Raw genomic sequence first — 15897 nt, 5'->3', positions numbered from 1 at the left:
CTTCCGTTCTAATGAAGCCTTGTGCTTTTGGTTTTATCATGTATGTATGCGTTTGTTATTTATATCATGCCCCACCCTTGTCCTGTCATTAGTCCTAATGTTCAGGTGTCTTGCATTCACATATGTCTTCAAATCTGTGTTTATTAGTGTGTGTATAAATACTCCTTTTTGTCCCTTAGTACAAATCTGTTTAATCATCCAGTTCTGCTGCGGTTAATTAGGTTTTTGTTTGGTTTATAGTTACTGGTTGTTGCTCTAGCTCTGGGATCTGAATGATGCACATGTGGTGTGTAGACAACTTGAATGTGGTGAAGCTGTCAGTGATCATCAAAGTGCCTACTTTGGTCAGGGAAGTGGCCCAATATGGCTGGATGATGTTCACTGTTCTGGAAGTGAAAGTAACATCACAAGGTGCCGTCATAACGAATTTGGAACACATGACTGTGGCCATAGTGAAGATGCTGGTGTTACTTGCTCAAGTACAGAAATCTCATCAATGTTATATTTTTATTGAATTGAATGAATTTTTATTAGTGAGTAAACAGTGTATACAGAGGTCTCAGGCAATTATTACCTTACCAATTATTACCTAGTGATTTTAAATTATGGATCCATGGATACAGATCTTTAAAACCAGGTAATACAGGTTCCACAATATGTTAAAGTTGGCTGGCTGTCATTTTGGAAACTACAGCTAATAGATTCTACACAAAACTTAAAATATTTTACATAATATGCAAAAAGAAAACACACACAAAAGCATTTTTGTGTAGCTTGCCAGTCACTGTAGATGATTTTGTTTCAATCCTTGCTAATACTTTACAAAAAAAAATCAACCTGCACTTATCATGTTTAAAAGTTTTGTACTGACTGCAATTATTAAACAAAATAATGTAAATCCTGCATTACAGAACATTACATTTTCTCTTTTAAACACATTGTACATATTTAAATTGTTTATTTAATGGACATTAATTCAATATTCTTAAGCATGTATGATATAGGATTATTCCAAGACCTTGGTTTTAAATTTTGGTTCTACATTTTTTATTTTTTTATGGCTCATAACAAACTGATAAAAAAAAAATGAGTTATTAATAAAACGTTTTATTCAATTAATTAGAGAGTAATCAGGTCAGACTGGTGGAGGGTCCAAGTAACTGTTATGGTTGAGTGGAGATCCTGCACAAAGCCCAGTGGGGAACAGTGTGTGATCATTACTGGGACTTAAAGGATGCAGAGGTGGTGTGTAGGCAGCTTGGATGTGGTAAAGCCATCAGTGCTCCTCGTAATGCTCGCTTTGGTCAGGGAACTGAACCAACCTGGCTGGATGATGTTCAGTGTACTGGAACTGAGAGCTACATAGATCAGTGCTCACACAGAGGATTTGGAGTAGAGTACTGTGGACACCATGAAGATGCTGGAGGTGTGTGCTTAAGTAAGTTATTCTTCTTTGTTTATTGCAAAACAACCAAAAACAGCTATATATATACTGAACAAAATTATAAACACTTTTGTTTTTGCCCCCATTTTTCATGAGCTGAACTCAAAGATCTAAGACTTTTACTATGTACACAAAAGGCCTATTTCTCTCAAATATTGTTCACAAATTTGAAAATTTGAAAATCTTCAGTCAGCATGCCAATCACATGCTCCCTCAAAACTTGTGAGAGCTGTGGCATCATGCTGTGATAAAACTGCACATTTAAGAATGGCCTTTTTTTTGTGTCCAGCCTAAAGCACACCTGTGCAGTAATCATGCGGTCTAATCAGCATCCTGATCTGCCACACCTGTGAGGTGGATGATTCTCTCAGCAAAGGAGAAGAGCTCACTAACACACATTCACACCGATTTATGAACAATATTTGAGAGAAATAGGCCTTTTGTGTACATTGAAAAAGTCTTAGATCTTTGAGTTCAGCTCATGAAAAATAGGTGCAAAAACAAAAGTGGTGGGTTTATCATTTGTTCAGTGTATATATATATATATATATATATATATATATATATATATATATATATATATATATATATATATATATATATATATATATTTTTTTTTTTTTATTAAATCTACTTTCTAACTATAAGACATGCAGACTCCTACATTGACTCGGATCTCCCCAAACTCTGTGGTATCAGTTGGAGAAGTTCTTCAGTTCAGATGTTCCTCACCCAGCCCAACATGCATCTCTGTAGACTTCAGTTTATATAAAACTGGGAATATATATATATAAAAAATAGAGAAGCAAACTGCAGAGTCTACAACAACATTTACTCTGACTGTAGAACCTTCACATCAGGGCGAGTACACCTGTGATTACACATACAGGGAAACATCCTCCACTTCATCCAGGAGCAGCTCCATTAACATTACTGTGGGTAAGTGCAGATAGAATGTTGTAGTGTGTAGAACACTGGGGACGGAGAGTGTATGGGGAACACTAAAGAGACTTTGAATTTCAATCGATTGGTTGATCGACCTCTGGTTTATTTAGGACTGGTTTATTTAGTTTCTAAACTTTAGAAACAAGTTTATTAGAGAGAGACAAATTGAGGATTGCTAGAGTGAGATGGTTTGGATGTTTGCAGAGGAGGAACATGTGGTATATGAGTAGAAGAATGCTGAGGATGGAGCTGCCAGGCAGGAGGAAAAGAGAAAGGTCAAGGAGGAGGTTAATGTCTGTGCGATTTTTTTTTTTTTTTTTTAAGGGAACCTTGAACAAGGATAAGGGGCACAATGGCACTTCCATTGTTGATGAATTTACCAGCTGAATTTCTCAACATGATGCACACCACCTGAAACATCACCAAAAATAGACAACCAAAGGAAACAAGCTATAAGACAGTGTTTTATCATGGACCAAATTCACAGCCAAGGAAATTATGATGAGTCAATCCCAAAAACATTTTGCAATCAACACCGCTTCCTTAGTTCAAGTGTCCTGCACCAATAATATATATAATAATGCTTAATTAGATGTTCCCGTCTGCTTTTTTCATGAGGGTTTCAGAAAACAGTCACTACTATACAGCTTCTATTGTAGTTGAGGAGGCTTGAAATTGGGTTTGGTGGTTTTTATCATGGCATAAAAGTATTTCTTCAGATCTGGGTCATGGCACTACTTTAGAATTAAATAAGAGGAATACTTGGGAGACAGTTGGCACTTTTAATTGATTTTTGGGCTTGCATTTATATTTAGTCTGTGCATATTCAAAACTCGTTAACTCAAAACACTCAAACAGGTCTGTCATGGACTTATGGCTTTCAATTTGTCAACTTAAAATTTTCGCTGTGTGTGTGTGTGTGTGTGTGTGTGTGTGTGTGTGTGTGTGTGCACGCACGTGCACGCTTGTGTATGTGAGCTGCATGATCTGCCTGCTCAGTGACTCTATTTCTAGGATTACAGAAGTAACTGAAAGCACACAGAAACCGACAGAAGTAAAGTAGCCACTTCCTCTCTCATCTCTTGCCATTATGGGAATAATAAAACACACTTTTGAAGAAATAAATTAATGATTGGGCGTTGTGATGTAGTAGATTTACCTTCCAAAGTTGTTAAAACTGCAAAGAATTAATTGTTCCATTGTTCTTATTCCACTTCAATTTTTCAGCAATTTTAACTTTAAAAAAGGAAACTTTTTACTTTTCCTCTGTTTTTAGTTTCATTGGAATTCCAGTGAAACATGTAAGTTCCTTCTATTTGTTACAGCAGCTATACATAGTTCTTATTTTCCTCTCATGTACCTCGCTCTGAATTAATACAACAAAATACATTCCTTTGACTTTCCAGTGTCAGAAAACCTTAAAGCTTTAAAGTTAAAGATTTACCTATTTATTCTTATAAATCAGTGGCACTGGAAGCTTCTACTACTAATCTTAAATAAACGTCAGAGATTAGGTCAAATATATATTTTACACATCCCTGTGTAACTTGAGCTTTGATTTCCTTTTTTTATTTAATTTTTTTTTTTAAGTGAACCTGCGGCAGCCAATATATTCTTCAGTGCTGCCAATGAATCATTCCAGTGGGGTTCTGAGGGACCACATGTGACAAGGGGCTACAGCTTCTCCATCATCTGCTCCACTAAACCCCAGTATCCAGGATGTTTCTTCAATTTGAAGTTCAGTGGATCCAACATCACCACAACTCAATCAGCTGTTAACCATTCAGCCATCTTCCTGTTTCCTGAGGCAGATTTTGTCCATGAGAGAAACTACAGCTGTACATATGGAGTTAGCGTGTCTTCACGTAACTTCACCTCTACTGCCACTGAGCTCCTGGTCATCACCGTGAAAGGTAGAGTAAAATAATCAAGCTCTGCTTTTTTCTATTCTGCAGTATAATGTAAATTAATACCTGATCATTTTCTTTAATGGCGTCACTGACTCTCTACATCGGGTTTGGAGTGATTGACTGCTTCTCATCTTAGTTCTTATTATTTTTTGTTTAGTAACACGACAGACAAGACAAAGACATCAGCTGGATAAGTAGATAGTTTCACAACGTGAGTAATAAAGTTTTACTATGTAAAAAAAGGAATCTCTTTATAGATAGAAGTCTATAAATTCTCGCCTCGTTTTTAACAGCTATTGTAGTGCAGCTGCTCCAAATATATATATTTTTTCCTTTTAATTTCTAGAATTAGTTTCTGGTATTATTTTAGAAAGTAGACGACTTTGTGCTGTAGCATTTTTAAGTTTATTTTTTTGTATTTTTTACCTCAAGAGAGACAATAAACGAGATGCTGGTGAGGGAATGTCATGTTATATGAAAGCTGGATGCAAATGCTGAAGAAAATTGTTTTATTAAAAGCAAACCGGGAAGTAGAAACACTACGCTCGGTAAAAACTGGTGCTAAACAATAAACAATACTTTGTGATCTGACATTTGAAATACGGGGTACTTAAATACAAACTATTTACAGAGAAAAACAAACATTTGAGGACAATTGGAAACCCTAGTATATGAGACAGGGGTGAAAATATAGCACAAATCAAACAAAGAGGCACATGGCTCATCAACCACAAAAGTGTGGTGTAGCTCTGTGAGCTGGCATGTGGTATGCAGCGCTCGGCTCGATGGGCATGATCTCTGACAGGAAACACTTACTTGTCTTTCAGACCTTGTAAAAATAAACCACAAATAATGAGAAATCGTATTTAAATTCTTTAAAAATCAGTGTAAAATCGCTTAAGAGAAGACTAACACCTTTTATGTCATCAGCTTTGATTTTCCTGTAACAGGAATACACAAATAGTTGTATTTATTTCTTGTAATTTTCGTGTTAAAGTTGAATAGCTCTTAATATAGCAAAAAAAAAAAAAAAAATTGTATTCTGATTCAAATCCATTTCTAGGTTTCAAAAACACGTATGAGTGTCCCCAAGGAGAGACTGAACCAGATGACGATGAAGCAGATTATTTAAATGCAGAAACCTTTTTCCAGGAGAAGGAGGATTCAGACTTGTATGATGACTATGTTATTGTTGATGCTGATGAGGAAAGTGGTGATTTGAGCAATGAAAACGAGGAAAAAGACATTTATGCCAACTGGTTGTCATAGTGTCCAATATTTCAAGTCCAGGAACAATTCTACTCTTGAATTAGATCATTTTCTCATTATGATTTTTGATTATAGATGTTGTGATTTACATGAATTTCATAATCAGATTGTTCTTTACTTGGCATAACGATTGTTTATATTGTATAGCGATTGTATTATTTTTGTATTATATATGGAAATGATGATTAAAGATTAAAGTAAGTGTTTATTTTATTTATATGTCCTAAACTCTTTTAACAGTCATGCAGTTTGTTAATATTATTCTAAAAAATCTTTTAAAGACATAATATAAAAAACTTCAAACTATTCTTGTATATTCTTGTCTAGAATTTATTTTATTTGCCTTTTTACTTTTACTTTGTGAAGTACATTAATTTAATCCATTTCCCCAATTGTATGAAGAGCACATTGCTATTGATTGCTAGCATTGAACATTTTGACTTTTTTTGTTATATTGTTCTTTTTACAGCCTACAAATTTCACTATGTTGTATAATTTGTATTAATATTTGCTACATAAACTGCAAAAAAATTGATTCTTTGTATTTATATACACACATACTATAATCAGCAGATCTAAAAAAAAAAAAACATACTCTTGTTCATATTACATATTTTTCTGTTATGTAAAAACTGTTCAAAAGTAATTATCACTGATTGTTGTGAGCTGTGATTGGTTAGTAGTTTAAATGTTCTGTTTTCTTTCCATGTGTTTCCTCTTTTTTCCACCAGGTGTCACTGTTTTGACTATGAGTCTCTCATTAGTTCCCCATTCGGGAACTTCGAGCTGTGTCAAAACGCTTTGGGAACGCTGTCCACGCAGGGACGTTCAGGGCGCACAGGATGTACAGGACGCAGCCTTCCATTTTTTGTTTGTTCTGGATGGGGGTCTTCCACTGCCTCTTCAACGCTTCAATGGCTGCAGTACGCTGCTCCAGCCGTTCGGGTTCAGGAGGACTGTCTACTAGCCCTGCCATGGGACATGTTCAGGGTGTGGCTTCCCTCCAGTGGTTTTTCCGCCTAATCCCCCCCGTAAGATCGCCGCCTCTCAGGAGGTGTAGTCGGCTGCAGAGCACCGCTCCAGCTGCTCTAAGTGGGTCAGAGGCCAGCCCCGAGGGGTTGGTTCCCCTGTGGAACTTTCTGTTAGTCTGGAGGGCTGCAGGGAGTCTGTTGGGGGTCCTGCGTACTGTGGAGAAGAGCTGCGTGATACAGTTCGCGTCTTCTCTTTACTGGTTCAACGGGATGTGTCCCACCCTGGTGGGACCCGTGCAGACTCTGGTCCTGGGACAGGAGGTGCGTACTCTCCTGAGGAAACGGGCTATCATGGTGGTTCCCTCCTCCTCGGTCAGAGAGTCAGGCTACTACATCCCGTACTTTGTTGTTCTGAAGAAGGATGGCGGGTTGCATCCCACTCCTTAAACCAGTCACTTATGAGGCTCGGGTTCAGGATACTCACTCTCAAAAAGGTTGTGTCTCAGATCAAGTCCAAGGACTGATTTGTCACGTTAGATCTGGAGGTCGCATGCTCCCACGTGGCCATCCTTCCCACACACAGAAGGTTCCTGAGGTTGCTTTCGGGGCGAAGCTTACCAATATTGGTCCTCCCGTTCGGCCTAGAACTCTCACCCCGTACCTTCACAAAGTGTGTGAACGCAGCACTGACCCTGCTGCGGCTTCAGGGCATTTTGAATTATATCAGCGATTGGTTGATATTGGCTCGTTTAGAGCACCAGGCAGGTCGGCATCGAGATGTCGTTCTCGCCTGCATGAAGGAACTGGGGTTCAGACTAAACGCCAGGTAGAGTGTACTTTCTCCAGCGCAGAGAACCACTTTTCTCGGCGTAGTGTGGGACTCGGCCAGGTTGCGGGCACGGTTGTCTCCTGCCCGGATCAAAGTCATCCTCACCGCAGTCAGGAGGGTAGGGGCAGGCCAGCCACTCTGTGAGGCAGTTCCAGAGGCTGCTTGGACTTATGGCGGCAACGTCCAGTGTAATTCCACTCGGCCTCCTCCATATGAGGCCCCTCCAGTGGTGGCTCCGGGGCAGAAGGGTTCTTCCCCAGAGGGAGTCCGTATCATACCATCAAGGTCTTGCGGCGTGCCCTTCGAGCCTTGGATGTATGGAAGGACCCAATGTTTCTGTCCCGAGGCCCCGTTTTAGGGACTCCTTATCATCGCGTAACGCTAACAACGGAAGCTTCCCTCACAGGGTGGGGAGCGGCCCATGTCTCTCGTGGCACTTAAATTGCCTGGAGATGTTGGCAGTGTTTTTTTGTACATCAACCATCGGGGGGGCCTCCGGTTTTGCCCCTTGTACAAACAGGCGCGAGAGGTCCTCTTGTGGTCCCAGGGAAAACTCCTCTCATTGAAAGCCGTTTACATTTCGGGACGGTTGAATGTCAGAGCAGACGCCCTGTCGAGACAGTGGCTGCCATTGTACGGTTGTGGCCGAGGCTACGCCTGTACACCTTTCCTCCAATCGCGCTGCTCTCGGGAGTTCTGGAAAGAGTTTGCCGGGAAGGAGTCTGTCTCCTCCTGGAAGCACCTTGATGATCAGGCAAGCCATAGTTTGCAGACCTGGTATCCCTACTTGAGGGCCCTCCAAGGGCAAGTTCTCCCAGGAGAGATCTCCTCTCGCAGGCGGGCGGAACCCTGGTTCACCCCTGCCTTGAGTTTTGGAAGCTGTAGCTGTGGCCCCTGAGGGGGGCAAAGTTCGTAGCGGCTGGTCTCTCCACCGAGGTAGTAGGAATCCTTCTCCACTTCAGAGCTCCCTCCACGACTGTTCACGTGACAGTGTGAGCACCATGTCTTGGACCCAGTTAACTGCCTAGTCGGTGCAGTTCTGGAGTTCTTACAGGAACAGTTTGCCACAGGGTTAACCCGTTCGACCCTGAAGGTTTACGTGTCTGCCATCACGGCATATATCATGGCAGTCGCTGGGTAGGCACCCTCTGGTGACACGTTTCCCCTGCGGCACCCGGAGGCTGAGGCCCGGGACGTGACCCAGAGTGCCTGTCTGGGACTTGGCAGTTGTGTTGGCCACTCTATCTGAGCCCCCCTTTGAGCCCTTGGCAGAGGTGGGCCTTAGGTTCCTGTACGGTTAAGACCACCTTCCTGAAGAGGATCGGGAATCTGCAGGCTCTGTCTGTAGCCCCGTCCCGCCTGGAGTTTGCCCCTGGCATGGCCAGAGTGTTTCTATACACGAAACCTGGGTATGTACCTAAGGTGCCTACGGCTCCCACACTACGTGTCGTGTTACAGGCATTCTGCCCTCCTCCGTTTATAGCCCCCGACCAGGGGTTACAGCGTCTCATTCCCTCGGGGAACTAGGGTTACATACCTAACCTAGAGACGCTTTCCATTGTTTATACCTGTGTCTAATCAAGCCTGTCAGTATTTAATTTCCCCCTTTGGGTCAGTTTGCTTGATTGTTGATGTTATGGTGTCTGTTTCTTGCAGTTTGAATTCCCTGTGTCTCCAGTCTTATCTCGAGTAGGCCTATGTAAATTTGTTTACAATAGTTTTTTGCCTTTGCTTTCCTGAGAAGAGTTTTTAAGTTGTTAAAATTAATTTTTTTTTTTTTTTATTGTCAACTTTGGACCTGATTTTTAGGAATTCTATTTTGCATTTCTCTGTTTGTTTAATTTGGACTCTCTAATTTTTTAACTGGTTTTGAGAATGTCTCAAACGAACCCTGTGGATCTAGCCTTTTCCCTGGGACTTTATGGATCTACTATCCAGACTATCTTAAAGGACTTCCCGGATCCTACTGACTTTCCTGATACAATACCTATAACCCGTATCCTTGATTACCACGTGGATTACTTCTCCGAATCGATACCTTTACCTGTTCTTTTCTGTTCTACTTTATTAAAATTTGAAAACACACTTCGGTTTTCCCCTGTGTTTGTCTACCTGACACCTTGCCAGTCAACCTGTCCATCGCCACTGCAAACAGGAAAGGTATCAAAGCCAATCCTTGATGCAATCCCACCTCTACCTTGATCCAGTCTGTCATTCCCACTGCACACTTCACTGCTGTCCCACTTTCCTCATACATGTCCTACACGTCCTACACTAGCCTCACATACTTCTCTGACACACCAGACTTCCTCATACAATACCTCTTATAACTGTCATATGAATTATATAAACTGACAATCTTTGTATTCATTGTGAATTGTTTTATTTTAAAGTAGTGTTTTTCAAACTTTCTGTAAACATATTATGTCTGTGAGGCAAATATTCACCGAGATTCAGTTTTTTTTTTTGTGTGTCTGTAAAGAGAGATGACAGAGACGGCAAAAAGAAAAAATTTTGGTGGATTTTATTGATTTAATTATATCTGAGTAATGAAAGAACATCGTGAATAAACGTGTTTTGCTGATGGTTTCAATTTCGCCTCTTTTATGGTTATTTATTTAGATTTTTATTAAAAATGGTCAAACAGAAATACACTCTGCATTAATTGTGGGTTAATAAAACCAGTGCCGTTAAAATTCATTTGCATTTTGACAGCCCTAATATATTATTTCAAAATAAATAATTTTGTTACCTAATGAATTTATCTAGGCTGAACATCCACCATATAGAACACAAGCAGAGAAAAGATGATGATGATGATGATGATGATAAGGAATGTTCTTGGTCTTGGAAATGGCCTTTAATAAAGTTAAAGGCAGCAAAACTTTGGGATCTCCCCGCACTAAACACCATAGATGAGCAATATTTTGAAGCTCATCCCCCAGAAGTGAACAGAGTTTTCAAGGGCACTTAATCTTAAGACAGCTGTCCCTCCGTACCCTGTGCCCTGCTGGAGTGGTTGTCTAGTCTCTACATCGAAACGCTCTGCCTGAGAGACAGAAAGAGTTTAGTCTTGTAGTAAAAATTGAGAAAGAGAAAACAATCCAGTTCAACCAAACCAAATTGTGCAGTATCTGTGCAGTGTGATTTCAATTCAAAATGACACAGCCAACACAGAATGCTTCATTTTAAAAGATGCATGACAACAAAACCAAAATATACAGGGGGGAAAAAGAAAAAAAAAAGAAGCCTTCGTAATCACAAAACATTCACTCTGAAACGGACCTAGCATGCTCCGCTCCATTAAGAAGAGTAAAAGGAGACAAAAAGAAAAACATCATAAACAAAAATAGCAGCTTGACCCGAAGTTGACTCTCCAGATCAGGACATTGCTACACACAGAAAACACGAAGAAGTTTTACACGAAGAAGTAACAAAGAACCCTTTGTTACTTGAGCCGATAAAGGACTTGTTGGCTAGTTGGTTTTTTGTTTGTTATTTATGTTAGCTTTCTTAAAATGCAGCCTGCAGTCTTTGTTTGTTTGTTTTTTTGTTTTTTTTGCTGGCACTGTCCATGTTTCTGTTGTCTGTGTGAATCTTGTTTCTCTGTCAACTAGTTCCCTGTTCTGTTTTCTTGTCTCTTCTGTCATTCTGTTTGTAAGTCAGTTTTGTATTTGATCATTAAATGCAATAACCACACGCTAACCATTGGTGCTATTATATCTACCTTCATTTTGATCCAAACACAATGCACTCCCCCACCCAGCCACCCTCAGACCCCCACCACAGCCACCCTCACACCTTCACCCCAGTCACTCTCACACCACCACCCCAACCATCCTCACACCCCCACCCCAGCCATCCTCACAACCCCCAGGCCCCCAAGCCACTGTTTGAATATATCACAAATGCAGCAATATTGCTTCTCTTGTATCATGACCTGGTTAATAAAAAAATCTTTAATAAATACTTTTGGTTTTGTATTTGTTCACATACATGTCACATTTGAAGGGTTCAGTTTTATAGTGAATTTACTGTGTAGAATTTGAAGCTGAAGAGGGTTCTTTTACAAACCAAAAAAACACATTGTTGAAATAGTTCAGCATTTCATAAATGCTCCCAAACTGTCGGAAATGCACAAAATGCTCTCGAATACTTTTAGACCATTCGACCAATCAGGTTGCAGCTTGTCAGCCAAGTGTGAAAAACAACCACAAAGAACATATAGAAGTGCAAAATATGTCTTGTGAGTGTAAATAATATAGATATTTATGAAATAGTGTGGCAAATAAGTATTTGATACACTGACGAGTTTTCAAGTTTTTAAACTTACAAAGAACGGAGAGATCTGTCATTTTCATTATAGTTACACCCCAACTGTGAGAGACAGAATCTAAAAAGAAAATCCAGAAAATCACATTGTATGATTTTTTAAATAATTAATTTCCAATTTCTTTCATGAAATAAGTATTAATACAATAGAACCATACAACTTAATATTTGGTACAGAAACGTTTGTTTACAACAGTTCTTGACCAGGTTTGCACAGACTGCAGCAGGTATATTCAGTGTTATTCACTTTAATACTTATAATATTATATGCTCTGAATATGCTGTATGTGGTGTAAAATGACCCAAAATAACACATAATAATGTGGATTTTACTGGATTGTTGTGCTTTACAGTATGCTAGATTAGCAGCTTTTTTCATATCAGCACAAACGAAAAAAGGATTGACTAAAATCGGAACTAGAATCATTGTTATATCAACATACTGTATATTTTGAAATCATAAGTAAAGAAATTTTAAAAACATGGCTAGAAATGATCTTAAGAATTTAAATAAATTTGTATATTTTGTAAAAAAATTACAAAAAGTAATTACACATTCACTCAGTGGGCTTGAAAAGATTTCTATAACTAGTGGTGATTTTTTTTATCTCTCATAAGCAGAAACTTCCCAAAAAAAGAAACTCCGCCTCTTCAGATTCATGAAGTTTCACCATAAATAGAGATCGACAGTGAGCGCAGAAATTAGCATCAAACTGAACTACGCCTGAAGAACCAGCATGCTGAGACTTCATCTCACTTTATTCCTTGGTAAATTATGATTTTTTTTTAATATAATTCCCCGTTTTCCATGTTTTATTATTGTAAATTATACATGAGACAGGTTTTGTTTTTAAAATAATTCATATCACAAATAATCTTTGCAAGATGATTATTAATCAATATGATTATCTTTTTTTTTTTTAACCTATATTATCTTGCTTTATGTAGATACATTATTGTCTATATATATTTTTTTGTTGTTTAAAATTTTATAGAAAAAATATAAATGATTATTTGAATATATAATCTTATTTTGAGCTGTGTGAGATGTGTTTAAAATGTGAAACTTCTTGTTTGAGGAAAAACATGCTGATGCATTATTACTGTTGCGCTCGACGTTAACTTTTAATAGCCTACTTTTTAACTTTTTTTTTTTTACTTTTTACTTTTTAACTTTTTATAATTATTTACTGTTCAATCTGCTTGTCTTTTCTCCTGTTGGTGAAGGTGAAAATGTGATACACGTCCAGTGTTCTCTGGAATTTTCATTCATAAAAGTATAAAACCCCCAAAAGTGAAAAACTTTTTATTAAAGGGTGATGATAGTTTATCTTATCTTTTTTTATACTCTCCAGATTTTGCCAAAGATCTTTTACATTAGAATCTCTAAACATAGTAAAAGTATTATGGTAATGAAATCCTGTCAAAGCTGTTAATAGAGAGTTAATCAGAATTGACCAATCAGAATCCAGACCAGCATTGTGGTATAAATTCTAATACACAGTGTTCATGTATGAGCTTCTGGCCGTGTTACTCTTTTCATATGTTAAAGCAGAGTCATTTTCATGAAAGGTGTCAATATGTCTAGTGAGGACTGAACCAATTACCTGCTGAAAACAGTTATATTCCTAACAATACGCAAATTTCTAACAAACTCATTACACAAACTCTTTAGTATTTGACAGCATGGTGAAGCAGAAGCACAGAGCGTTCGGTCCCAGCACTACTGTTCTGCTTATGACTGAATTACTGATACTATTAAAATATATTAGTATAATAATATTATTATTTTTTAATAAAATTACTGATACTATTTAATAAACATATGGCACATGCACATATATTTAAATAAATATATGTTCATGTTACACTGCACATATATTTTATATTATTATATTTTAGTGCTATTATCTTTTGTTCATTCATTTTTTTTTTACTCTTATATTTTCTTTCTTATTGCTGCTGGTCTCTGAAGCTACCAAACAAATTTTTTTGTATCATTACAATGACAAATAAAGTATCTAAGTCTAAATTCATATACAGCTGAGGATTATTTATATTTTAGTATAATTAAAGATTATCAAGTGAAAGACAGCTTTCGATTTTTATATCACTGGTTTACATCCTCTTTATTTTCTCTCTATAGTCAGTGTCCCTACAGCTTCACTGTTGGCTGGTAAGTGTAATTTTAATAATAATAAATGCTATAAATATACTTGATTGTTCTGAGAAGGCTGAGTGACCTCCTGGTTTAGAGATCATGAACACTACATTCTGCCTGCCTCTTTACCGGTTTTGGATTTTAGACCTTAGTTTGTGTTTTTTGCTCTGCTCTATAATCGCTCATTTTGCCGGCTGTTGGATTTTTGGACTGTTTGTTGATTTTGGTTTTCCAGCACATCTCTGCGTCCTGGATCTTGAACTTGGACTGTTTTTTTGCCTGTGCCCAATTGCTCTGTCTGTTGGCTTTGACCCTAGAACTGTGTATGACCTGTGTTACTCCCCCCTGCCTCTTTCTCAATAAAGACAGTATTCTATATTACTCTGCTTGCATCCTGCATTTGGGTTCTTTCTTCAAGTCTTCACTCACCATTTCCTGACACAAACATATGCAGGATAGCGCTACTTTAAGCTGCTATCCACTTCCTCGTGACTAGCAATATTGATTCTTTTGCGAACTAGCACTATTGTGACTAGCACTATTGATTCTTTTCATGCATGCGCAAAATAAATGTTATTTCCAATACGGAGTAACACTACTTTGTGTTTTGTATATCTGCCCTTCACTGTCTTGTGATGTCTATTTAGGGCTCATGTATTCAGCTATTCAGGTTCAGGTCTGGAGAGATACTTGGCCACTCCATCACTATCATCTTGGTGGTGTGTTTGGCAGAGGTGGGAGACTCGAGTCATATGACTTGACTCGAGTCAGACTCGAGTCACAATTTTCTGGACTTGAGACTTACTTGACTAGATCTCTGAAAAGACTCGACTTGACTTTAGACTTGACTCGGACTTGTGCCTTTTTACTTGAAATGACTTGTGGAAAATATTTTTTTTCAATTATTGTGATTTTATTTTATATATTTTAGAATAAACTATATATTTTCCAATAAGTCGGCGAACCCAAGCTACTCTTCCGCATGCGTAAACCGCTAGATGCTATCCGGAAGCCGCTTGCCGCCTGCCAAAACAGCAGATCCCTCCGCGGACAAGACAACATGGACACCGCAACAACAACACCAGCCCCGAGGATAATAAAGTTTGGGTTTAGAGATTACGCGTACACGGCCAAGAAAAGAACGGCTGTGTGTAATATCTGCAGTGCCAAGATAAGTGATTTATGGGCCACAACTTGAAATTTTATTTGTCACTTCAAGTTGCAAAGCGAGAAGTAAGTAGTGGTTGGTCACTGGGGCAACGCAAATTTTTTGCTAGTTTTCAAGCACGAGTTTTTCTGTGGTATCTATCTACTTCCAACTTAAATCAAACAGTTAGAGATATAATAATGTAAACTTGAGTTCCACATTCATCAGAATCAGAGTTGAAACGAAAATTGCATTACACAAGTTATTTGACAGTAACGTTCACGCCCGCCGAAATAGTGGTCAAAAACATGTGTCTATTACATAAAGTAATAGGTGCTTTTCTTTTTTTTTAGATATGAAGAGTACCTTAAGGCCAAATTTGAGATAGACTCAATGCAGCCTCGCATCTTGCAGTTCTTTGACCAGCGCACTGTTCCGCTCTACAGCAATAGTCATCCTCAGCAACAAGCAATAACGCACTCAATACTATCAGACCTGATCATAAATTGCAATCTTCCATTGTCAATAATTGACAATAAAAACTTTCATCACTTTTTGTCGATTGTGGACAGTAAATACACTCCTGTTTGTAGTCGCACAATGACCTCAAAACATGAAGATCAGGTGAGCCAAAGGAAGCTTAAATTAAAAGCGGAACTTGCCAGAATAGACAATGTGTCAGTGACTGTTGACATTTGGTCTTATCGTAAAATGAGGGGCTTTTTAGGGGTCACAGCACACTGGCTTCGACATTGAAAATGACAATCTGAAGCTACAGTCAATCTTGTTAGCATGTGACCGGTTCAAAGGATCACACACTGGTGAAAACATATGTGAAAAATTTCACCAAATATGTGATGAGTATCACATCAAGAAGAAGATTTCACAT

The 15897-nt window shown here is 38.4% G+C and overlaps 1 protein-coding gene across 1 annotated transcript in view; it reads left to right on the top strand.

The window, feature by feature from the left end:
• Positions 1-281: 281 nt before the first annotated feature.
• LOC310739953 (scavenger receptor cysteine-rich domain-containing protein DMBT1-like) overlaps positions 282-15897 on the top strand; it is a gene marked incomplete at its 5' end in the record, with an annotated part of 83026 nt that continues 67410 nt past the window's right edge. Inside the window, 6 exons of the mRNA XM_083566247.1 lie at positions 282-479; positions 1180-1426; positions 6391-6963; positions 7077-7304; positions 7413-7637; positions 13847-13876. Of these exons, the coding sequence (XP_083422373.1) occupies positions 282-479; positions 1180-1426; positions 6391-6963; positions 7077-7304; positions 7413-7637; positions 13847-13876 (1501 nt within the window). The remainder of the gene's footprint in view (positions 480-1179; positions 1427-6390; positions 6964-7076; positions 7305-7412; positions 7638-13846; positions 13877-15897) is intronic.

The sequence above is a fragment of the Silurus aristotelis genome (assembly GCF_946808225.1).
Source record: "Silurus aristotelis genome assembly, chromosome: 17".
In the NCBI taxonomy this organism is placed as follows: Eukaryota; Metazoa; Chordata; class Actinopteri; order Siluriformes; family Siluridae; genus Silurus; species Silurus aristotelis.
Note: the sequence above shows the minus strand (reverse complement) of the source record. Positions and strands in the feature narration are given on the sequence as shown.